Below are 24,930 nucleotides of genomic sequence, written 5' to 3' on the forward strand. Positions count from 1 at the left end.
CATCGAACAACAACCTTTCGTTTTAGGTTAATAAAACCATTCTTGGCCAATACTTTTATAGCTGTTCATCTTGCAACGGTTCTAAAACTAAATGGAAGAATCAGTTAAAGAGAAATGGGATGCTTAAGGACTTGCACCAAAGATGCGACGGGCGAGTTGTATATCATTTACCTTGATCGCCACTCACTTGGCGTGAATGGCACACAAGTTGGTATCCTCAGAAAGCCTAACCAAACACACTTCGCTGGCTTCTCATGGCTCCATCGCTGCCGAACTCCGAAACCTCAAGTCAATTGGGAGGTTCTAGGCGATCTCCCTCACAAGGCTCTGGACGGGTATATTACGAATTCAGCTTGTCCTGGTCTGTTTGTGTTTACTGTTACCTTCACAAAAACAACACAATTTCAAGTTTAGAAAACTAACAAAATTATGTCGCAGTTCATCATCCCATGGCGTATTGTCCATGCGCAGCACATTTGCTTTAGGTAAAATGTATCCAAAGTAAACATAGTGGTTGCATGAGTAACTTTGTTAGGAGCAACCAGAATGACCTGGCGGATTAAAGCAATTACAATCACGAGGCGGCATCCTCCAACCAACAATGACAAACAACCGCGAGTATTTCAGCCGAAGCGACTTTAATACGCTATTAGACCGTGCCTGCTGGCACCAGACTTGCCCCTCAACAGGTCATAAATAAAGCATTTAAGGGGACCTTTCTCAATGTTACTGTATTGAAAATATGCCTTCAGTAAATTCTTTCTATCGCGCCACCACCCTAAAGTTTCTGTTCGTGCAAAAATGTGTTATTTGTTGTGGAAAGTCAAATTTTCTTTACAATTTTTATTCGACATTCGTTATCATATATCAGAAAATATTAATTTCCGTTCAGAAAAAGAAAATAAATAAACTATTTTAAAATCTCGTAGATCAAGACTGCTACTTACTCTTCAATGATTCGGCATTCTTGACCTTATATTCAAGATCTTTGACTTTGTTCTTCAACTCTTTTTCCTTTTCTTTCATTTCGTGAGATCCTTGCTCAATATCAGCAATCATCTTTCTAAAACCTTCAATTTCCTGTTGCAATCTAAAATGTGAAGTCCCCTCAATTCTCTCTTTGAGTATCTGGAGATCAGAAACTTTTTTATCATAAACTTGTCTTTTATTCATATAGTTATTGTAGCTATCTTTTAATTTGCTTAGCTCGTTGTCAAGACGACGAAAATCCTCCTCTTTCTTTTCTTTCGTAGACCGCAGCTCCATGGCAAGACCAAGCTCTTCCAACATTTTACTACCTTGACCACGTGAGCCTAAAGGAAGAATAAGAAGATAAATTGATGTTTAAAGCAAACGTGCTACACACGTCGGAAGCCGAATTTAATTGTTTTGTTTTTTTTCATTCAAAAGCAAAGGCACAATAATGAGTTCTTTAATTTCTAAATAAGACCTGATTTGGAACACTTTCATCTTCAGCGAAAAAGGCACAATCAATCACCAGCTGATGATGACGATACTCTTGGCAAAAAAGCTGATTACAAATTTGTGCACAAAGGTCACAAAAGTCCGATGACAAAAACAAATGCAGTAAAAATCTTGACAACCCCCTAGAAACGAAGGGTAAGAAGATAGAATAATAGTTACAGAATTTAGGAATTTGTGCTAATTTAATTCAAATTCAATTAATAAAGAAACGAAATAACTCTATATATTTCACTTCCTGATGTTTGAAAAGAATATAATTTAAATATTGAATAAATATATATAGTATATACTAATAATATAATATATAAATATATTAAATATATATAGAATATAGAATAAAGAATATAGAAATACACAATCGCCAGTTGATGAAGACAGTACTTTTGGAGAATTTACGAAATTGTGCTTATTCAGTTATAATTCAATTAATAAAAAAAAAAAAACCTTACGTATTTTTGTAAAAAAAAAAACGTTTAAAGACGCATTTTATTCTAAATAAAATACTTAAATAAAATATTTGGAAATTTATAATATTTTAAATAATACATTAAAATTTATTTCACATAATAATTTATTCATTTCAAATTATTTTAGGTAGTATGGCTATGGAAAACGCAAGAAAAATTTGCCCGCCAAAGAATATGAGACCACAGAAAATCCCTAATAAAGTGGAATATAACTAGGAAAAAAAGAGTAAAAACGAAATGCCAAGGAAAGTAATCTGTGCTAAATATCGATTTTTTTTTCTTTTCTTTTTTTTTGAGGAGACACAACTTGTGCATACGTGTAAACCAAGGGTACAAAAATTAAAACGATGTTTACCAAATTGATCGATACATGCCCAGCTTGTACAACTGATGAAGACCCAAAAAACAATTAATATTTCATTTTTTTAAGTTTTCCTACACTTAAAAAATGAAGTTAGCCTTTAACGATGCATCTTCGGGGAAAAAACAATAAATCCATAGTTTATTTCTTTTTTTCTTTTTTTTACTGACGTGATTATCTATATATATAAAAATAAGTTGTCTGTCTGTCTGTGGATCTGTGGATCAGGTGACGTCAAGTTTCGGCTGACGTCATGAAATTATTTGCCGTCATTTTTGCTTTGAAGGTGACGTCATTCAAGTTATATAAGACATATGTTCGCGTAGAAATCTATTAATGTTTAAGTTTACAATGACTGATGAAGATGCTCAAAGAGTCTATGGGCACACGTAAAAACATTAAAATTAACTACAAATATGCGTGTCCGATTGCAAAACGATGACTCTGGTCAAACATTTTCAGATCAATTGCTGGCAATGGGAAACGGAAAGCTCCCAGTAGACTCAATTTCAGGACGTATACAACTACCTGCTGATTTCTGTAATTTAGTGACGTCCAAAAATGAATTGATTGAAAAAGTATTTCCGAATATTCTAAAAAATTATAAAAATAATAAAAGGCTAAGTGAAAGAGCGATTCTCGCACCCAAAAATATAGACGTCCACGAAATCAACAATATTGTTTTGACCAAGATTCAAGACCAGGCAGTCCTTTACAAGTCAGTCGACACAGTTTTGGAACCAAATGAAGCGGTTAATTATCCATCTGAATTTTTAAATTCCATAGATCTTTCAGGATTTCCACCACACGTGCTACAACTAAAAATAGGCGTACCAATAATACTTTTAAGAAATATAAACCCACCAAAGCTTTGCAATGGCACTCGACTTGCCGTAAAAAAAAAACAATGGAAAACCTAATAGAGGCCACAATCCTGACAGGGCCTTTTGAGGGTGAGGCTGTTCTTATTCCTCGCATTCCCATGATTCCAACGGATCTGCCTTTTCAATTTAAAAGATTGCAATTCCCAATTCGATTAGCATTTGCAATCACCATTAACAAAGCTCAAGGTCAATCATTAAAAAAATGTGGTATTGATCCTAATACTGATTGTTTTTCCCATGGACAATTGTACGTTGCATGTTCGAGGGTCGGTAAACCTGACAATCTATTTATATGCAGCGAGAATTGGACAGCGAAGAATGTTGTATATTCGCAAGTTTTACGCAGTTAATTTGTATTTCGGAACCAAATGAAGCGGTTAATTATCCATCTGAATTTTTAAATTCCATAGATCCTTCAGGGTTTCCACCACACGTGCTACAACTAAAAATAGGCGTACCAATAATACTTTTAAGAAATATCAACCCACCAAAGCTTTGCAATGGCACGTGACTTGCCGTAAAAAAAAACAATGGAAAACCTAATAGAGGCCACAATCTTGACAGGGCCTTATGAGGGTGAGGCTGTTCTTATTCCTCGCATTCCCATGATTCCAACGGATCTGCTTTTTCAATTTAAAAGATTGCAACACAGACAATGGGACAGCGAAGACTGTTGTATATTCACAAGTTTTATCTTGTTAATTTGTATTGTATCTATCTATCTATCTATCTATCTATATAAAAACGAGTTGTGTGTGTGCATGTCTGTTTGTTTGTAAAAAGAGCGTTTGCATATGACGTCATTATTAGTACATACGGCTTTGTATATGGACAGACAATGGGAAAGCCAAGAATGTTGTATATTCGCAATTTTTACGTAGTTTGAAACACATATATAAATCTATCTATATTCACAGGTGGGACACAGGGACACAACTACAATGGCGCGTAACTAATATGGCGCGTAACGACTTACGCGCGCGGGGGGGCTTGGGGTTTCGCGAAGCACCCCACCAACTAGGTGTTGGGGTGGCGCGAAGCGCCACCCCAACAGCTAGTATAATATAAAATAAATTCATATATAAGTACGAAAAAGGGGGAAACGGTACAAAAAAACTTTATGCCTTTTCAATTTATATTCCTCATCTCTTTTTGTGTTTTTTTTTTTAATTTTGCAGATTATATGAAGATATATTCATGTTTGAATTCAATAAACTAGCTAACCAAGTCTGTCATTAAGTTCCTTCGTTATCGTCACACAAATGAAAAGACAATGTACATGACCCCTAAATTTCCAGTCAAAAAAGATAAGTTCTGGAATATTTCCATCTTCACTGAAAGAAAAGGTAAACATAAAATTGTCTAAGTAATTATTATTGAACAAAGTATCATAACAGTTTATCCAATTTATAACCGGTTAATTTTAAAATTGTTGTCTGACGTCATGACCTTCCAAAAGTATCTGCATAAACCATATTATCTAATAATACATAACATTATATATTATTATAATATATATGATGTTATCTATATAATATATAATATTTTCTATATATTATAATATACTATACATATAATATTATATAATAAATGACATATAATAATATTTAAAATTATGTATAAGATTTTCTCAGTTTCAACGCTCCAGGACAGAGAAAAGGCGTATTCGGTGGTGGGGGAAGAGTTTGGTTTGAAAGAATTTTAAAAAGTTTGAAGTTTGAACTGTTTCTCCTTATTTTCTTCAATCAAATTTTCTTTAAATACAAACATTACCTCCCGCTTATAAACGATTTTAAATTAATCATGGTTAATGCCTTAGTGACAACCGAGTAAAGAATGAACCGTACCTGTAGTAACCGACCAAAGTAACAGTAAAAAATCGCATAAGAGGGAAGTCGCCTTCTCATGCATCTATAGGAGTTTTCCCATAAGAACGGTGTCGAAACGACATAGAAATTGCGTCATTGGGATTTCCATAACCGAAAACCCCATTTACGAGAATTAAAGTCCTCCATCTTGAATAACAAGAAAAATCCCTTTTTACAAAGGAAGCAGTGGCGTATCTCCTTTTTATATTATTCTGTTTCTGCATTATTCTGTGTTATTCTGTTTTATATTATTCTTTTATATTATTCTATTTCTGTTTCTGCTTAGCTTTATCTATTTGCCACTAGTGGGGCACTGAAATATCATATTACTTGTTTTAAAAGGAACGTATCCCAATGGTCGCGGTTTACAGGTTCAACTCAATGCTCATTATAGGTCTTCATCAAGGCAACTAGAAATAAACTTTGAAGGGTGATCAAAGAGTCAATAGACCTTCTACTGCTTCAGTAAAAAAGTAATGGCGCATTTGGAAACAATCAACACATATTGAAGAATCACTCGTATTTTACGTAGGCACTGTACAAGGCTCTGTTAAACCCATTTTGGAGCTTAAAAAGGGGCAGAATAAGAATAGGAAATATCAAAATGTCAATCTTAAATGTGACTAATTACTGCAGTTGTGCAGTAAATTTAAATTTTTGGTCAAAATGTCAATTTTAAAACAATTGATGTGAGCATATCTCTGTAACTTGTGTGATATTAGTATTCCTAGAATGGGACTAGGGCCAAGAAATATTAACTGTATATTAACTTTCAATTAACAAAAAAAAACAGCTCATCTAGAATCAATCAGTCAACACAATAAAGTCAACTATAAAATAACTCTGGTATCGCTATTCCATCAAATCCCCCAGGGGGGCAGAGTCTTATTTACACTTACAAAATACATCACGGTTCTGATTTAGAGGGGAAAAATCTAAATACCGCTCAAACTCTCACGTTTTTCTTTTAATTGATTCAGTATATTAGTCTCACGAGGAACTGACTTCCAAAAATGTGTTCTTCTTTTTAAATCTGTTCCAATGAAATGCATAGAAAAATTATTCGGCAAAATAAGGCCTTAAACTCACCGTCTCTTTAGTTTTCAACAAAGCGTACTACAGCCTTTAAAAGCGTTTTGGATCAGAAGGGCGAGGACGGGGTTGTGAAACCAGCTTTCTTTACAATGTTCATCTGAATTTGATCTCATTGTTCACTGCAATTTCTTTTTGTTTTATGTTGCCTTTCTCAATTCATAGTAACTCTTGGTCGTCATAAGCTAATATCTTAGAAGATGATTTATAGTATTTATCATAAAACTTGTTAGAATTTCCAATCTTCTACTTTCACACAGGCATTTATTTCAAAAGAGGGGAGGGGGCAATAAAATAGGCAATGCTGAAATATATAAGAGGGAATTCCTAAGAATCTTTATATTTATCGTATTACAACTTGAATTCACTTGATGGTTGTAGATGTGAGTTGACTTATCGCTTTGGACTAAATTGTTTGAATTCCCCAGCTCATCATGGTCTACTATATACTTAATTATTCTGAAATATGCTATATAAGCGTTTGCTGTTTTAATCGTGAAAATAGATTCTTGACTTATTTTAATTTTTTTACAACTCATTTTAATTTTTTTACGACTCATTTTAATTTATTGACCTTGAAAGAGCACTTGCAGCCCTAATTTTTTTGTGTTTCTGTTTATTTGTTTTAGGTATTTTTTTGTGTCAGGACATGCTCATGTTAGCCCCAGCTATTGCAGTGAATAAAATATGTTCTATTCTATTTATTAACAAAAATAGGCATAATTATTATAAGGATAAATTAATATAAAGATACACATTTTATTCTTTCATTTTGGACTGCTATACCGTTCGTTGGATAATTCCCTGCAAACAATTTATCATCCTTAATATCACACAGATATTCTTATTCAAGGAATCAAACAGACGGCTGCAACGTATTGCCAATAAAACGTTAGACTTGACAGAAGTTGGAGCATTTTCAGTGAATTATTTTATGAGTTGGGGGAGATGTATTTTAGCGAGTTTACTGGTGTAGCGATAAAACAAAACTTTATTTAGTGATAAAGCAATGAAATTATAATTACTTTCAAAAAGTTATAGTCGTATACAAAAAAAAACTGAGTGAAATCTATGGAGCTTCGCGGAACAAACAGAGCCGTATATTGGTGGAACCTTGCGTTATGTGACAGGACTCCAAAAAGACTAACTAAATGAAATGGGAAATGTTCCCATATCAATTTGTCATTACGTATGGGATTATATTTGAGCCACCCTTGAGCTACTTTTGAGGTATATCTGAAGACATCTATCACTGATATTTATTTATTTATTTTAATGTTTGGCCAAGCCGAACAACTATTGTACAAGTTCAGTGGCCAAATAATGAAAATTTGTGAAACAAATATAGAATGGGTTGGACCCAAGCCCAGGGCCTTCTGTACAGTAGGCAGGTAAATCATACGATAATTCCTATTTATTGAATGCAAATCAAGTTGGTTCAGGGAAATTTATTTTCACAATTTATCCAACACATTATTGTGCTGATATTTTAGCACCATAAAAGGGCGTTGATTCTGCCAAGCCCTGTAAGGGGCTATTAAGCATGGCCTGTATTTACAAGCATGGAACTAACACCGCAAATCTGTGGCTACGTCTGGCCAGCATGCAGGGGGCATGGGCTCAAGTTTTAGGAGTGATGACCTATTGTTACTAATGCTTACAACAAAATAAGTTACTTTTACTCCTCTTCTGCTCAATAATAAAGACTGTGTCTGCTAATATCTACTACACAAACACAGATAAGCTTTGTATTAGCCCTGGCCTATGTAGGTGCTAAGTTTCTCCCAGGCCTTCGTTAGTTTTCGTGGTATGAATAAACCCAAGATGGGTCCAGGGAGCAAAAACTGTTTCTATATTGACGTCCTTCATAATTAAAAAAAAATATGTTTTAAGGCAAATGTCTCGATGTTTACCAATAATAGTTCAAGTTCCAGAGAGGGCTCAGTTGATTCCCTTAGCTTCAGTTATCACTGCTATGGTAGTAAATTCGTTGCAATCCTGGCCGTAAAGCCTTGAGTGGGATATAATAATGTGTTAAATTTTTTTCTGTTCAAATTGATTTTTTTTTTTTTTTTTTTTTTTTTTTAATAAACCTATCTGTCAAATTTTGCTATCAGCTCCATTATCTTCATGATAAACAATCTATGGAGACATGAGACAATAAGAGCTTACAAAAAAAATATGATTCTATTCTTTTGATGCGTTTTATGAAAAAGAGGCGATATAAGATTTTAAAATTTAGAAAAAGTACAACATATGGACCTGTTTAGTATTTTATTTCATGGATTTAAATCAGGTAAATTGATTTTACAGGTGTTTACAGTTTCAATCATAGACAATTCAATCGAATTAAATTGCCAACTTTTATTTAACACATTGACAGTAAAGAAAAAGGAATAGAATCTACACTTCCCAGCTTAAGCATTTCTGTTCCTAATATCTCAAAAGACATCTTAATTGATTTAATCATATCAATTCTTACCACTTGTTTCACAGAGTAGGAAGAGAGATAGAATACCTAGATAATGATGGAGAATGGATAGAGAAGAAAAGATGGACAAAATACTTACCACCGGTGAGTGTGCCACTGGGGCTAAAATCGTCTCCTTCTAAAGAGATACATCGTCTCCGTAGACGATTATCGTAACAAGCTTGTTTGGCAATTTGCCCAGTTGTGGCAATTAAAGTATTACCGAAAACATATTCAACTGCTGAGCGTACTCCTGGGTCAAATTCAATCAAATCTAAAGCCAAGAATAAGTCGTTCTTTCCAAACTATATTAAAACACAACGTTATAAGTAATTAAAAGAATAAAATATGTAACCTCTGAAACTAAATGACTCAAAACTAGAAATTCTAAGCCTACTGAAAATACGGCACTGATATTAATATTATATTTATCAGAAAAATTTGGTAAAGAAACAAAGGAGTCGAGGTATTAAACGTTGACCCTTAAAGGTTTGACAATACTATTAAATAGGTATACTACTACTTATAACTCACCAAAAGCACCAAGCCACCTGAGGCCAACACAGCTATGTACGCTCCTCCTTCATCCCAATCTGTTCAAAGCCTCCCTCTTTGCACCCTCGCAAGAAGTTTTCATTTCCCTTAGATATTTCCTCCTCCATCCCAAACTATTCAACAACTCCCTCTTTACATGCTCCTAGGATGTTCTCATTTCCCTTAAATCTTTCCTGACGGCGTTCTTCCACAAAAGCAGGTCGGGGACGACCTACTTTTTGTTTTTCCCTAGATGTTTGGCGGACAAGGACGATCTTTGGCAATCTGTCATCCTTCGTCTGCAGGGCGTGTCCTAGCCATTTCAACTTTTCTATCATTACATCCGGAGAAAGTGGGATTGAATCACCTTTTTTGGTATAGTTTACTGATAGAGATATGGTCAGTCAGACAGGTATCCAAAAGAATCTCCAGGAAATTTCTCTGAAGAATACCTAACAAATCCTCCTCTGCCTTTTGGAGATATAGCATAGTATAACAAAGAGACATTCTGAAACCAAATGAATTTTTGGATACTCTTAGCCTTCTTTAAATATAACCTTAAAATTGCGTTGGTGCGGGATTGGGAAAAGTCTAGTAAAGAAATAAGTTTGGAAAGTATGAAAAAAAAATAAGTATGAAAGAAACAAAGAAAGAAGAAAGAAAGAAAAAAAGTCTAGAAAGAGATAAGGAACATCAGCAGGACATTTTGAGTTTTGACGTGGCATTCTGGTAATTTGCTGAAGTCTGCTAGGTCAAACAAAAATAGACACAAAAGACAGGAAATAAGTCTGAAAGAAAGAAAGAAAAAAGAAAGAAAGAAAAAAAGTCTAGAAAGAGATAAAGAACATCAGCAGGACATTTTGATTTTTGACGTGGCATTCTGGTAATTTGCTGAAGTCTGCTAGGTCAAACAAAGATAGACACAAAAGACAAGAAAACACAGATGCATTGGCAACACAATTAACAAATAAAGAACTTAACTACCAATATCTGCATCAAGATTAGACTTAATTTTTGCATTTTACAACGTGGAATATACTATCTGTGGGCTTTTGATGCCTGTTTCCCAAATCTAGAGCGCCTAAAATTGAATTATGGTACTTTGATTTTAAGATACCAAAAAAGAGCAGGATACCTCAGAACTCTCATACTACTAAATAGGTTTTGAGATACAATGATTTTTCAGGACGTATTAGAAAATGAAGAACGAAACAAAGAAGAAAACAAAAAGACGAAACAAAGATAAGAATAATTTGCAGTCATTTTACTCGCTAATTGGAAATTTTTCTCTTTTTTTTTGTAGACTATTCTTTTTTATAAATTGTAAATTCTGGGACTAGGAAGATCACGGGATAAGATAGCTGAGTGACTCCTGGTGGGCTGGAGGAACCTCGAAAGCTCGTGCGGCATTTTTTCGCGTACCTGAAGCCCAGAATTACTTTATTTTAAGGCCATTTGATACCTTATAAATCAGCCCAGAATTACCTGAAGCCGTGTATCTGAGACGTTGTTTTAAGGTATATATTAAGTGTGAAATTGATAGCAGAACTTCATAATATTTTACCTTAACTAAAATATGTGTTCAATCTAGCATTTGTTCAAAGGTGTGGAGTGGTGTATCCTTGATATAGCCCCCACCTCCTAATATAGCCCATTATAGCCCAAACTCCTGAATTTCAAGATAATTTTGAAGCAACCACATATGAAGAAAGCCATTTTTTTTACTCCTCCTGATTTTGAAGAGCCTTCTTTTAGTGACTTCTGGTGGACTGGCGGTACCTCGAAAGCTCGTGCAGTATTTTTTCGCTTAGTTGAAGCCCAGAATTGCCTGAAGCCGCGTATCTGAGACGTTATATTAAGACCATTTGATACCTTATAAATCATTATTTTAAGGTCATTTGATACCTTATAAATCAGCCCGGAATTACCTGAAGCAGCGTATCTGAGACATTATCTTAAGGCCATTTGATCCCCTAATAAATCATTTTCCGAGTCTCAGGGCCGGCTGACAATCTCAAAGACAAATGGCCCACTAGCAAACTTTTCCCACACCTCAGGGGACTACCAAAGCGATTTTGGTAAAAATTGATAGGGGGTGTTAAATGTATCAACAGTTCAAAAAGCTAACAATTAGCTAGTTGAAAATAAAGAAAACATACCATCTTTTAGTAATTGTTAAGGAAAGCGCTATCTATTCAATGTACATAGAGCATAAATAACACGTCACATGTGTCGCAAAAGGCTTTAAATCAAGGCGAGTAGCACAACAGGCAACTCTCAAGGCTGTCAAATCACTTAAAAGATACTTCTTTTGAACTAATTTTAAAGTTTTCCAATCAGGTAAGCAATCAGGTATGGAATATTTTAGGGGTTGACCCTTTCCTAAACTTAAAAAAAAACATTCTCATTTTAGCGTAATTACTAATAACTTAAAACTAAAAATCTAAAACTAATAACTAGCGTAATTTAAGTTAGCGTAATTTAAATTAGCATAATTTTAGCGTATGCTAGAATATTTTTAGGGACTACCCTTTCCTGAACTTAAAAAAAAAACATTCTAATTTTAGCGTAATTTTAATTACTAATAATTTAAAACTAAAAAGCTGAAACTAATAACTAGCGTAATTTAAATTAGCGTAATTTAAATTAGCGCAATTTTAGCGTATGCTAGAATATTTTAGGGACTGTCCATTCCTGAACTTGAAAAAAACAAAACATTTTGCTTCGTTTAATGGGGAAAACAAGATTCGTTTTATCGGAAAAACAAGATTTGTTTAATCGGAAAAACAAGATTCGTTTAATCGGAAAAACAACATTCGTTTAACCGGAAAAACAAGATTCGTTTAATCGGAAAAACAAGATCGGAAAGTAAGCTTAATTAAATCTGAAAATCTCAATCTCCGGCACAAAACAGAAGAAGTTAAATGCTTTTCCTAAGATAGCCGAGAAAGCAGGTGTCGCCTTTTAGTTTTCTGCCGTTTATTCGGATCTCTTATTCAAGCTCTAAAAGATATGGCAACACAATCCAATCAATTCTAAATACTTCGGCCAAATAAACTAAAAAAAAATAAATGAAAGTGATACTGTGATTTTTTTTTTAAGGTATAGCATCTTCTTAAGTCATAAAGTAAAATAGTTCAAATTGTGTAAGCAAATAATATAAAAAAGTGAAAAAAAATATGAAGAAACTGATATTACTTTACGAATTACTTCGTTCACAACAATAAGAAAAATATCAACAGGAACAACAAACTTATTTTTGGCATAGGGCATACGAATAGACATTATTAAAGGTTTTTAAAGGATATTTGTCTGGTCCAAAGGTCTTAGTTGAGGTATTATTTCACGGAAGTAGACAAGATAGCATAAACATATTAGCAATAATTAAAATTATCCGTTTAATTTTATTACCAATTTGTATATCCATATTATTATTACCACATTTTACCGCATTATACCATATTTTACCATGTTTTTGCAATATTTTTTACCAGATTATTACCAATTTTTATTATCACATTAGTAATAACCAAAATTTTCAAGAAATTGAACTACGTTACGGTTTCATCTCTTTACAATAATTGGGCAAAATATTAATTGGGGCATTCAGACGTGTCGGGAGGTGAGTTTTTCTTTGTTGAGATACAAGACTGGCTATTCTGCTGAAGACAAAACCTCTTGCAGACTCATAAGAATTGAACTTTAAGTTAAATTTACCTCTACCCGTCAAAAAAAAACGTAGAAATACCAGAATACAACTATTCATTCAAATTAGATTTCCACTGTCTTGCGAAAAGAAATACCTATTGTTCTTCTTGTTTTTTATCTTAAAAATACCAGAATATAGCAAAAATTAATGATTAAACATTAAATCACCTTGTTTTTAGCATACTGCATACGACCGTCATCAATTTTGTGAGCTTGAATTTTATTCAAAGGAATGAACGTCGTTCTGTTTCTCAGCTGTCCCTTTTCAATCAAAAGTTTACTTGTCTCGTCATCTTCCACAACAACATTGTACAGCTATAAAATTATAATAAAAAAATATATAAAAAAATAATTATTATTATTTAGACACTTATCATTTTTATTACAGAAAGGATGCAGAGTTCTTCCTCTTTAATACACGCTTTAACGAGTAGACTGATAAATTATTTCCCTTCATCCCAGGCGCAGGCTATATTTATTTTATTTATGTTGTTGTATTATTTTATTTTTTTTTATTTATATTTATGTGCCTGTTGGTGCTGAACAAATCATCTGTTGCAGAAGGCACCGGGTCAGTTAAGAATCATATTACTAACATTTGGTGAATGTGCTGAATGAAAGCTCAGTATTTTTACAGCCTTTGCTCCCAAACTGACTTATAACTGTAGCTCTATGTAGTATCTACTCTCCTATCTAAAGTGGAAAAAATTCCCCCCCCCCCAGCTCAAATTTAGTTTCTTCAAAAAGCTTCAAAGGCGTTCAAATGAATGAACGTCATTCTGTTTCTCAACTGTCCCTTTTCAATCAAAAGTTTACTAGTCTCATCATCTTCCACAACAACATTATACAGCTATAAAAAAAAAATATATATATAATACTTTCAAAAAATATAAACCTATAGAAAATATAAAACTATATAAAAATATGAAATATATAAAAATAAAAAATAAAAATATAAAAATAAAAAATATATATAAAAATAAAAAATTTAAATAATTATAAGCTAAATAAAAGTAAAATAAGCTATATAAAAATAAAAATATAAAACTATAAAAAAAAGTAAGGTATTACATCAGTAACTGGCCTGTTACCTTTTCACCAGTGTCCCACTGGTGTCCCACAACAACAGTCCCTTTTCAAAAGTCCCTTTTGGTGTCCCTTTTCAACAGTGTCCCACAGTGTCTTACTGGTATCCCACCTGCTAACAGATGGCTACCATTTTCATAGTAAAAGACAGCAACCAGCAGTTATACAGATGCGAGAAGGCATGTAAGTATGATTTTTTTCTGAAGAAGGAGGGGGTAAAAAAACATTTGATAATTTGAATAAGAAATGCCGAGAAATTCTGGGAAATTTGGTTTTTATTCTTTTTGGGGGGAGCTCGGGCCCCAAGGCCTTCCTTCTGTGTATATCATTGTATGCCAGTATATGGTAAATTCATAAGATCTACCATTTTTCTTACCATAAGATCTTACAATATTTCGTAAGTGCATTTAAAAAGTGAACTGAAAATTGCACCATATTTCGTAAGTGTATCTAACTAGTGACCAATTTGTGATTATAAAAGTAGCGTAATTCAGCATTCATTTTTGAGTGCTACGATAGCTATTTCATTAAACGAATACGAATAAGATCTCCTTTGGGGCACTGGAAATTAAATCCTGATATTTCATGCGTAAAAGTAGTAAATTCTAAAAATCCCCTGTGTGTGCACTTAAAAAAGTTTCATGTGGAAAAGAAGGCTACATACTATTTGAATACTGACACACTCTATGCCAAGCTATTTTTGTCTACAATAAAGATTTTATTTTGTTAGTTTCAGGTATTTTTCCGTTTCAGTGTTCATGTTTTTTTAAAGTTTGTAATTTTTTTAATTTCCAGGTGCTGGTGTCTGGTACATTACCTTAAAATCAGATATTGTCTCCCGAGCAACGCGAAACACAAAAAAACCTTTAGGACCCCAGTTCCTTGTTTGTTTGATATTTTTATCGTTACATCTATAATATGTATATCATAAACGGTAAAAAAAAATTATTGAGATAGTATACTTTATTATTTTTTTCTGTAATACTTAACCTATCACCAACACAAACATTTTTAACTAGAGACCCAAATTGTAGTTTGAAGTAAAATTTGTTTTAGTATTAACATACTGGCCAAAAAGTCTGTCAAACGACAGTCATTAAAAAGGAAAAGGGTAGCATAAAATCTTTTTGTGAGCCACAGAGAAAAATAATTTGCTCCGTTACCCCAAATACAAAATTGTACATCCTCTTATAAGACATAATTAATCTCTACACTAAAACAGCACACAAGTTAACAGTTTTACTTGAGGTAATGGTTTAATGCGATAATTTTAAATTCGTACTACTTGCAAGCAATAGGCAAGTATTAAGCAAGAAAATATCATCTAGTCCGGTGGTTCTCAAACTTATCGAGTCTACTATCACTTTCAAGAAAAAATTTTACTTCCCATTTCCTGGGAATGAATCAGGCTTAATTTTGATAGACAGGAAGATGTATGTACTATTACATTTAACTTTTCGTAAAATATAGAAGTGAAAGATGCAAAATAGTAAACATCGATGCTTGAAATTAAAACTATTTATTAAATTCTGAATAGAAATCAAACATTCAAAATAATCTAATAAGAAAGGACGGTATCATTTAAAAGGAGGAGGCAATTGATTTTTCTGATTGGCTAGTCATTTTTATCTACTGATTTGGGTGATATTGTTATTAAAATCAATTCTTTTTTACCGACTGAAATTGATCTTTTTTCATTGATTTTATATCATATATTCCCATTTACCCATTTACCTATTGCCTAAAATATTTTTCCCCGTAAAAAGCCTAGAGCCCGTAAAAGAGCCAAGAATGCATTGTTGCCCTAACTCCGTACTATTTACAAGTAACAGGCAAGCATTAAGCAAGATATTGTCATCTAGTTCAGTGAATCCCAAATTTATTTGGTCTACTGTCCCCTTTCAAGAAAATCCGCGCCCACTGGAAATTATTCTCTTTAAATTTTAATAACAACTAAAAAGATTGATATGCGTATAATCTATTCTACTTTTTTCGCAAAGGAAAAAAGTAAAGAGTAAAGAGGAAAAGTTAAGGAAAAAGAAAAGCTACAGTAAAGAGGATCTAATTTAGTAAACATGACAAAAAGATGACAAAATATTGTCATCTAGTTCAGAGAAATCCGAATTTATTTGGTCTACCGTCCCCTTTCAAAAAAATCCGCGCCCACGCGTATCATCTATTCTACTTTTTTCGCAAAGGAAAAAAGTAAAGAGGAAAAGTTAAGGAAAAGGAAAAGTTACAGTAAAGAGGATCTAATTTAGTAAACATGGATGTTTAAAATTATAAAACAGTTTATTCACCCCTGATCAGAAAGGTAATTAAAAAAAAATTCAAACATTCGAAATCATCTAAATGGAAAGTATGTACTTGACGTGATACCAATTTAGTATCATCGGCTCTATTTTCGTCAGCAGTTATCTTAAATCATCGCGATCTACCATTTGCAATCACTACAAGGTACCTTTGGCCATCACGGCTCCCCTATATCATTCCAGCTCCTACGGGGGGAATAGTGTCCACTTAAATGGATAAATTTGGAGTTCTAACTCAGGGAGATCTTTAGTTTTCGAAGGTCTTCTTTTGTCGGCCCTGGGAGTCATTCGTGTGAAAGCTGTACTGCTTGTAGTTTAGTTTGGAGATACGATACGCCAGCTTGGAGTACTTTTTTACTTTTCGTCTGTACTTTATTTATTTACTCTATTTATTATACTTATTTACTTTATTATATACTTTTTTATTATATTATTATATACTTATATACTTTATTTATTTACTTACTTGCTACTTGCAGCAAGACATGGCTTCTTCGCCTGACATGGCATCTTAAATTCATATATTTCGTGGGAATTTTTTAACCGTATACTCCTCAACCTTGCCCCAAATTATAACCAAATGCTATTTATCAACCTTGTAATAGTTCGCCCTTATAGTAATCAAAAGTGTTATTACCCAATAAGAACTTATATAAGAATTTATAAGAATTATATAAGAATTTCTCAGGTAAAATTAAACCGTCATTTAAAAAAAATATCTGAAGAATAAATAAAACTTAAGGATTTTTATGACAACCTACAAGACCCACAGCTGCGATTTCAATGGTAATCTAAATGTTAGGATTTTTTACCTGGATTTTTTTTTATAATTAGGCTATATTTAAAATTGATATTTAAAATTTTCATTAAAATCTATATTATTTAAAACTTACATATTTAATATTTTATATTTTAAATTTACAAATTTAAAGCTAGGTTTTTTATAAATTTTATCCCAATTAGAATCCGCGAGTGATAAATGTTCAAGAATTATATAGCCACATTAAATTAAGATTTGAAATTATTTTGGCCACTCATTAGAATTACGTCAGTCATTGTGGAACGTTCACAGTAAGAAAGATATAATAGAGAAAATATAACGGAATATTTTATACAACAATAATTCAATTCTAAGAACATTTTGTACAGTTCTAAACATTTTACAACGTTTTAACCGTTCCATCTGGGAATGTTTTATACAATGGGTTTAGACAAGGGGTGAGTCACGCCCTCTGTAGCTCATTGCACTACAATGCTCCTGAGATGATATTCCTACACTACTTATACTTAGTAAAAGATAAATATACAAACGCGTAAATATTTCTTTACAAACGAATAACTATACTCTAAGTCCGCGTAACTATAGTTACTAACACGTAACTATACTCTAGCCCGAAAGGAACACGTAAATAAACTCTTTAACGAGTTCTGACTCTTTTCAAGAGTAAAGACAAAACTTTATATACTTACACGTCCACCAGCTGCAACTTCAATGGCAGTGTAAAAAGCAGGATCTTTGACTTTGAACAAGTTACAAAACATTCCCTTGACTCTCCTTCTGTCAAAATTTGGAGTTGGATCCCTGTATTGAAATACTGTTGATGAATAGCGATCTTCAATATGAGAGAGTTTATCGCGCAGATTCCTCAGCTCCCCACTGAGTTCAACCTTTTTTTGCTCCACCAATTGATATTTATCAGCCGCGTTTGCACCAAGTTGCTTTTCCAAACTCTTAACATCATTCTCAAGTTTTTGATATTGTTCCTGATTTTGTTTCCACTCTTTCTCAGTATCTTTCAATTCCGGCTCTTTCTTTTTTAGCTTTTCTTTTGCATCTTTCAGCCTCATATTAGCAGTTTGCATTTCTGTCTGCAATTTTCGTAACTCCTCATTTTGCTTCATTAGTTGCTCTGCCAAAGTGGCATCCTCCCCAGAGGCCGTTACGAAAAGTCCTCTATTGATGGCATCACGGCGCCGTTCAGCCAATTGCAAATTTTCTTGGGCTTCCGAATTCTCTTTGATGAGACTATCAAAATTGGATTTGAAATCTGCTTCTTCTTTCAATCTTGCATTAAGAACCTTTAAGTCATCTTTCTTCCCCTTTTCAAGTTGATTGGCCTTCTTTTCTTCGTCTGCAAAAAAAAATAAATTATAGATAAATGGATAGATAAGTGTATTTCAAAAGCCCTGGGACCGTATACACAAAATACATGTAAAATAAGTAAATCGCCAGCAAAAAGAATTACAAAGCACACAAAAAAACGGAGCACAAAGAAAAAGAAATACATGTAAAAAGTATAAATTTAGCAATGAATCCTTTACCAAAGTTCTCTATGAACCAGCAAATGCGGGTTTCTCTTCTTGCAAACACAGCATATTACATACACCCAAAATTTGGGCGTTGTTATTTACACCATTAACCATACACCGTAATTAACAACTTACACCGTAACCCAAAATTGGGTTACTTACGCCCAAAATGGTATAGAAAAATTTTTTTCGGGAAGGGGTTTACAAAAAAGCATGAAAAATTTGTTTATATTCATTTCTGCTACATTTATACGAGTCAGAAAAACATTTCGTGGAGGGGGGTCAAACTCCCTACCCTCCCTGGATACCGCCGTGCCTCCTAATATGCATTGCTCTATTAATCCTCACTATGGCAAACGGTTTATGGCATTTATTTTAGAAATATATCACTCTCAGATATGGCCTTTTTGCGTATAAGTCTTTCATCACTTTTTCTATCTTACTGTGTTTCCGAGAAATAGTAGACCTACTTACGACTCTGCCTTTTTTCTCCATATTACCTTTGCGTTAGCTTTAAGCTGTTGAAACGAATAAAACATTGTATATTCTATTCCTGCATCGTGTTTATCCATTTCCAAAACTGAAGGGGTACTAGTTTATGTGTAGTATTAAAAAAGGGATATTTCGTAAAGCCAAAGAAACAAATGTGCCCTGGCGATATATAATAATCAGGGTTGAAGAGACCTCCCTCAAATTTTAAGCAATAGTCACCTCGAATGAAAAGCCATATTTTCGACATAATACTTTCAATTAACTGTTTTCACTGTCTAATAAATAGACTTAACCCCATTTGAAAATTTATTTGTTTGAATGGCAAGCCCTTAAGAAAATTTACAAATTGGTAATACTAAGAGACGACACAGATTTTTTACCTTTTTATTTATGTGCCCAGGTCAGATAAATAAAATTATTTTTTATCCCTCTGGACCTATCGGCGCTAGGCTTATCCCCTTTAAAATTCTCATCACAGAAAGTTCCCTCCGAAAAAATCCCCTCCCACAGCGAGAAAAATTCCTCGGGAAAATACCCAAATGGAATATCCATCGAATCCCCCCCCCCGGGTAGGAAATTCTCCACACACCTAAAAGTGAGCAGCCACAGAGAAAGTATAACAAATAAAAATAATGGAAAAAATAAGGAATTTTGGAATGTTCTACCTATATTTCAAAACACAGGCATTTTCTTTTTTTAGTTTTTGTAATTTTAATTAAAGTTTAAAAGCACATTGCATTTATTTTCTTAGTAAAATTTTTTTATTATTAACTAAAACATTGTTTAAAAATGAAAATACGCTAACCAAAACGTCCATTTAATATTCATATTGTGGTTGATCTTGACCCAGAGTCAAAATAGGTTGCCCACCCTTTGAGTCCTATACTATTTATTATCAAATATCCCAAATTTTTGATCAGACATCTCAATATTTTTGATTCGATAGCACTAGAGCTTTCAATTTCCAATCGAACCCTCTCCCAAGTTTCTATGATAGCCATTTCTATTCGAAGTGGATGGAACAAAGTTTTTGGTGCTTTTCTGGCACTTTTTTTGGGAGGCACTTTGAGGAGAAGCGATAATTTTTGTTTATTTTCCTTTTGTAATGGGGTCCCCTTAGCCCAAGGTTCCGAATAAGTTTCAGGCAAATCTAAAAAAAAAAAATCGGCCACCTAGTGGAGCCTTTGTCAGAAGAGGGACCAATCCCGGTAATTGTCACATTTTTGTCAGTATCGCCAAGTTTAACCGTGAAAACAAATGAACGAAAATAGTGAGTATGAGCTTGACAGCACTTTTCATCCCTAAAATCCGTTGTTTCCCAAATATAAATACACCTTCAAAGAAAGGTACACCTTCTTAACCAGTTTTGTGCCTTATGTTTTAGTTTATTTTTACTTATTTTTTGCTCACTTTTTTTCAAATTTGGCGCCCACTACTGGCAAAACTGCTCATTACATAGAGATATTTTTCATTAAAAACTGGTTTCTAGATTATCTATAGTTTTTGAAGATATATAAATTTCCATCTAACCAATTCCAGCACCAAAAATTCATTTTCACTGTCATGGGTACTTTAAGCGATAATCCTGAATGACTGACCCGTACAGAATTTGTATTCTAAGCGAGTTCTAAAACATAACTAATTTTTTAATTAGTTTAGTATCGACAATATCAAGCATGTGACACCACCATCATCTAATTAAGTTTAACCAAAGGTTCAGTAGATAGTCGACATAGTTGTTTCATATATAAACTCTTTTAAGAGGAGTTAGAGAAATGTGGCACCCTCACTCTTATTTATCTTATGGCAATATACTCTTTTCTCAATGCCCTGAAAGCGGGGCAATTGATTTCAATCAACTTTAATTCTGATTTCTTTATCCATAGCAACTTTTACTCATTTGAAATTTAACTTCTTTTAGGAGTTAATTTCTCCTATCAGTTAACTGTACAACTTGCTAAAAAAAAAAAAAAAAAAAAAGAGAGAGAGAAAAAGTTATGTGAAACTTAAGAAATTACGGGAGAAAGTCTCAAATTTTTAAGAACTGTTGTAATTATGTTGTATGTTGCCCGTTGCCTTAAGCTGCAAAAAGAAAAGTTGTAACATTTGGCCTCCCTAGCTTATTTTAACCCCCCCCCCCCCCGCCTCCCACTCGTATGCAAAAAATACCTTTTTTGGTGGGATTTCCAAAAGAGAAGGCCATTTTTTTTTTTTTTAACTAAAGAAATATCATTTAATTAAAAACACTCTAGTAAAAAGCATCATTACACTTACGTAATTACCGTAAAAAAGAAAGAATAAATAAATTAAATTAGTCTGATCTGTATGAAGTATATTAATAAGCTATATTCACCTAGTTTCATTTAAAAATACCAAGAAGAGATGAGTTTTAGAGCGATTTATCTTGCTTCCTCCTATAGGATCAAATAGTTCGTGGTAACAAACTGTAGTAAGGAGCGACCCGGCTCAATAGTAACCGAAACTCTAAAAAACAGAATTTTTATACCAACAGTTACATCAAAAGAATTGCATTTTAATGCTGATTATAAACATATAAGTTTCACTAAGTTTATTCTTACCCATCAAGAGTTACGAGCCTGAGAAAATTTATCTTATTTTAGAAAATAGGGGGAAATACCCCTTAAAAGTCATAGAATCTTAACAAAATGGAGTAGAAGTTTCAAGCTCTTATATACAAAAATGTAGAATTTTGTATTTTTTGCCACAAGACAGATCACGGATGCGTGTTTATTTGTTTTTTGTGTGTGTTTTTTTTCCAGAGGTGATCGTATCGACCCAATGGTCCTAGAATGCCGCAAGAGGGCTCATTCTAACGGAAATTAAAAGTTCTAGTGCCCTTTTTACGTGACAAAAGAACTGGAGGGCACCTAGGACCCTCCCACGCTCATTGTTTTCCCAAAGTCACTGTATCAAAATTTTGAAATAGCCATTTTGTTCAGCATAGTTGAAAAACCTAATAATTATGTCTTTCGGGACGACTTATTCCCCCACAGTCCCCAGAGGAGGGGCTGCAAGTTACAGATTTTGACCATTGTTTACATATAGAAATGGTTATTGGGATATGTACAGATATTTTCAGGGGGAGTTTTACACGTTAAAGAGGGGACGAGGGGAGGGGGTTACGTGGGAGGATCGTATGGTTACGTATGGAGGAATTTATCACGAGGAAAGAAAGTTTCCATGAAGGGGCTGCAGAATTTTCTAGTATTATTTACAAAAAAAAAACAATGAGAAAATAAATAAAAAAAAAGTTTTTTCAACTGAAAGTAAGAAGCAGCATTAAAACTTAAAACGAATAGAAATTATTACGCATATGAGGGGTTCACCTCCTCCTAATACCTCACTCTTTACGCTAAAGTATTCTTAGTAATTTCAACTGTTTATTCTACGGCCTTTGTGATTCAGGGGTCATTCTTAAGGAATTGGGACAAAATTCAAGCTTTAGTGTAAAGAGCGAGGTATTGACGAGGGGGTGAACCCCCTCATATACGTAATGAAAACATGCAAATATAAAAGTTTGTTACGCAAGTTAATTCGTAATTGAAGAATATTTTTACTAATAAAACGTTCGTTAAAAGTTCTAGTTGCTTTTTTAAGTAGCCAAAGAATTGGAGGGTAGCTAGGCCTCCTCCCCCGCTCTTGTTTTTCTCAAAATCGTCCGATCAAAACTATGAGAAAGCCATTTAGCCAAAAAAATAAATTAATATCCAAATTTCGTTTCAATTATTCATGTACGGATATTCAATATTCAATTTCAAAATTTCAAAATTCAATATTCATACACTTATGTTACTTTTTACGCAAAAACGAGCAATGTTTTTGAAAGTCATTCACAGGTTAATGTTCAGTCATAACAGATTTAACCGTACCCTAGCATAGGTAAGACTGATGCTCCCTTTTTTCTATTTCATTCCGCATTATAAGGCCTTTGGAACATCTCAGAGAGATGGTCATGGAATAAGACTAAGGCAAAACCCTTACATCTATATACTTTGTATCATTGTATAATAATATAATGTATAATGGTAATTTGTATTATTTTTTCAGCACTAGAGTAAAGTGCCATGCTGCACAAGAACTGCATTTATTGCCGGCCGTATGTCTTTATACAGAAACGTACTGCATTTATTTTCATATATGTTATGTCCATATGCGTCTTATTTGCGTCAGAATCAAAATGAAAAGATTAGGTTTTTATTAGCTTCGACGTTCGAGTTTTAGCTTCGACGTTCGACGTTCGTATAAGTCATGTCTATATGAATCATATTTTTCACCGGCATTAAAAAGAAAGATTAAATTTTACTTGCTTCGACGGGTAATATGTATCATGCAAGCTGAAGGGCCAAATCTACTGATAAAATTCTTCATCATTTTAATCAAACCGAGTATAAAGAGAAATATAATGTATATATATGTATATAGATATATATGTGTATAGTATATACATATAGTATAGTATATGTATATAGTATATAGTATATATATATATATATATATATATATATATATATATATATATATATATATATATATATATATATATATATATATATATATATATATATATATATATATATATATATATATATATATATATATATATATATATATATATATGCATATATATATATATATATATATGCATATATATATATATATATATATATATATATATATATATATATATATATATATATATATATATATATATATATATATGTATATATATATATATATATATATATATATATATATATATATATATATATATATATATATATATATATATATATATAAAGAGATATACTCGCTTGGATTCAGGTTTCAAATTTCTATCATAGAACGTCACGTGACTGCTTTCAAAGCAGAAGATTAGAGATTGGCTGGGATTTATGGACACTTACCAATTATATAGTATAGCACAAGAAAATCAAGCTACAAAAGCAAATTCAAACCATTAATTGTTGAGTTCTTCCAGAAATCGAGTTGACCTTGATTTAACCACTATATGAAGTTATTGAGTTTTGATTTATTGATTACTGGGTATTTAATTAACCACTATTGTTTTGCACAGTGTTTTATTTGCGGTTTATTTTTATTATTTTATTTGTCAAGCTTTGAATTGTCTTTCGTATAAGATCTTACTGACCTTTTAGCTAGTTTTAAAGACGGGATAAGATTCATTAATCCGATAAAAAAATCCGATATTAAACATTAAATACCCCCCCCCCCAAATCCTCGCGAGGCTCTATAGCCAGGAATGCAAGGAGAAACTTATGGGAAGGCAATGTCTTTAACAGGGAGATTCTAACATTCTGGAAAGTTTCATTAGTGATTTCCTGTATGATGATATCAGGTAACACACTAGCAAAGTCTCTTTCATGTACAACTAGAATATTACAGATAAGATAATATAATAAGATAGAAGTCAACCGAATCAACTTGGAAATAAAATACGATATTAAACTCACTAGAAAAGAATGATAGTTGACTTCAAGAGAATAATAAACGCCCTAAACGGGGCGTTTACAAAAGAAAAACTTTACAAAGCGCATCAAAAATGTGTTTATATTCACTTTTGTTACTTTTTACGAGACGGACAACTCCTTTTTTTTGGGGGGGACTAGGTAGGCCCACCTCCCCTCCCTGGATACGCCCCTGAGTATTTCATTCGTCATCTTAACTGTTGCTTGTATTGCTTCACATTGTCCATGTATCTTATTGTGTTTAAAATTGAAGTGGTGCTTGATAGTTTGGATTTTTGGTATTAATGTTTTTTGTAGATCCCTGCATTATTACTACGTCTCTGTTGAACATAGACATGCCCTTGTTAGCTTATG

The 24,930-nt window shown here is 33.0% G+C and overlaps 1 protein-coding gene across 1 annotated transcript in view; it reads right to left on the reverse strand.

Moving 5' to 3' along the window:
* The window catches only part of LOC136041230 (structural maintenance of chromosomes protein 2-like), a 140,499-nt gene that overhangs the window by 90,147 nt on the left and 25,422 nt on the right, over nt 1-24,930 (reverse strand). The window contains exons 6-9 of the mRNA XM_065725819.1: nt 17,738-18,399; nt 13,038-13,184; nt 8,728-8,932; nt 948-1,313 (exon numbers count right to left, since the gene is read on the reverse strand). Of these exons, the coding sequence (XP_065581891.1) occupies nt 948-1,313; nt 8,728-8,932; nt 13,038-13,184; nt 17,738-18,399 (1,380 nt within the window). The remainder of the gene's footprint in view (nt 1-947; nt 1,314-8,727; nt 8,933-13,037; nt 13,185-17,737; nt 18,400-24,930) is intronic.

Source organism: Artemia franciscana, unplaced genomic scaffold (genome assembly GCF_032884065.1).
Source record: "Artemia franciscana unplaced genomic scaffold, ASM3288406v1 PGA_scaffold_1180, whole genome shotgun sequence".
NCBI lineage: Eukaryota > Metazoa > Arthropoda > Branchiopoda > Anostraca > Artemiidae > Artemia > Artemia franciscana.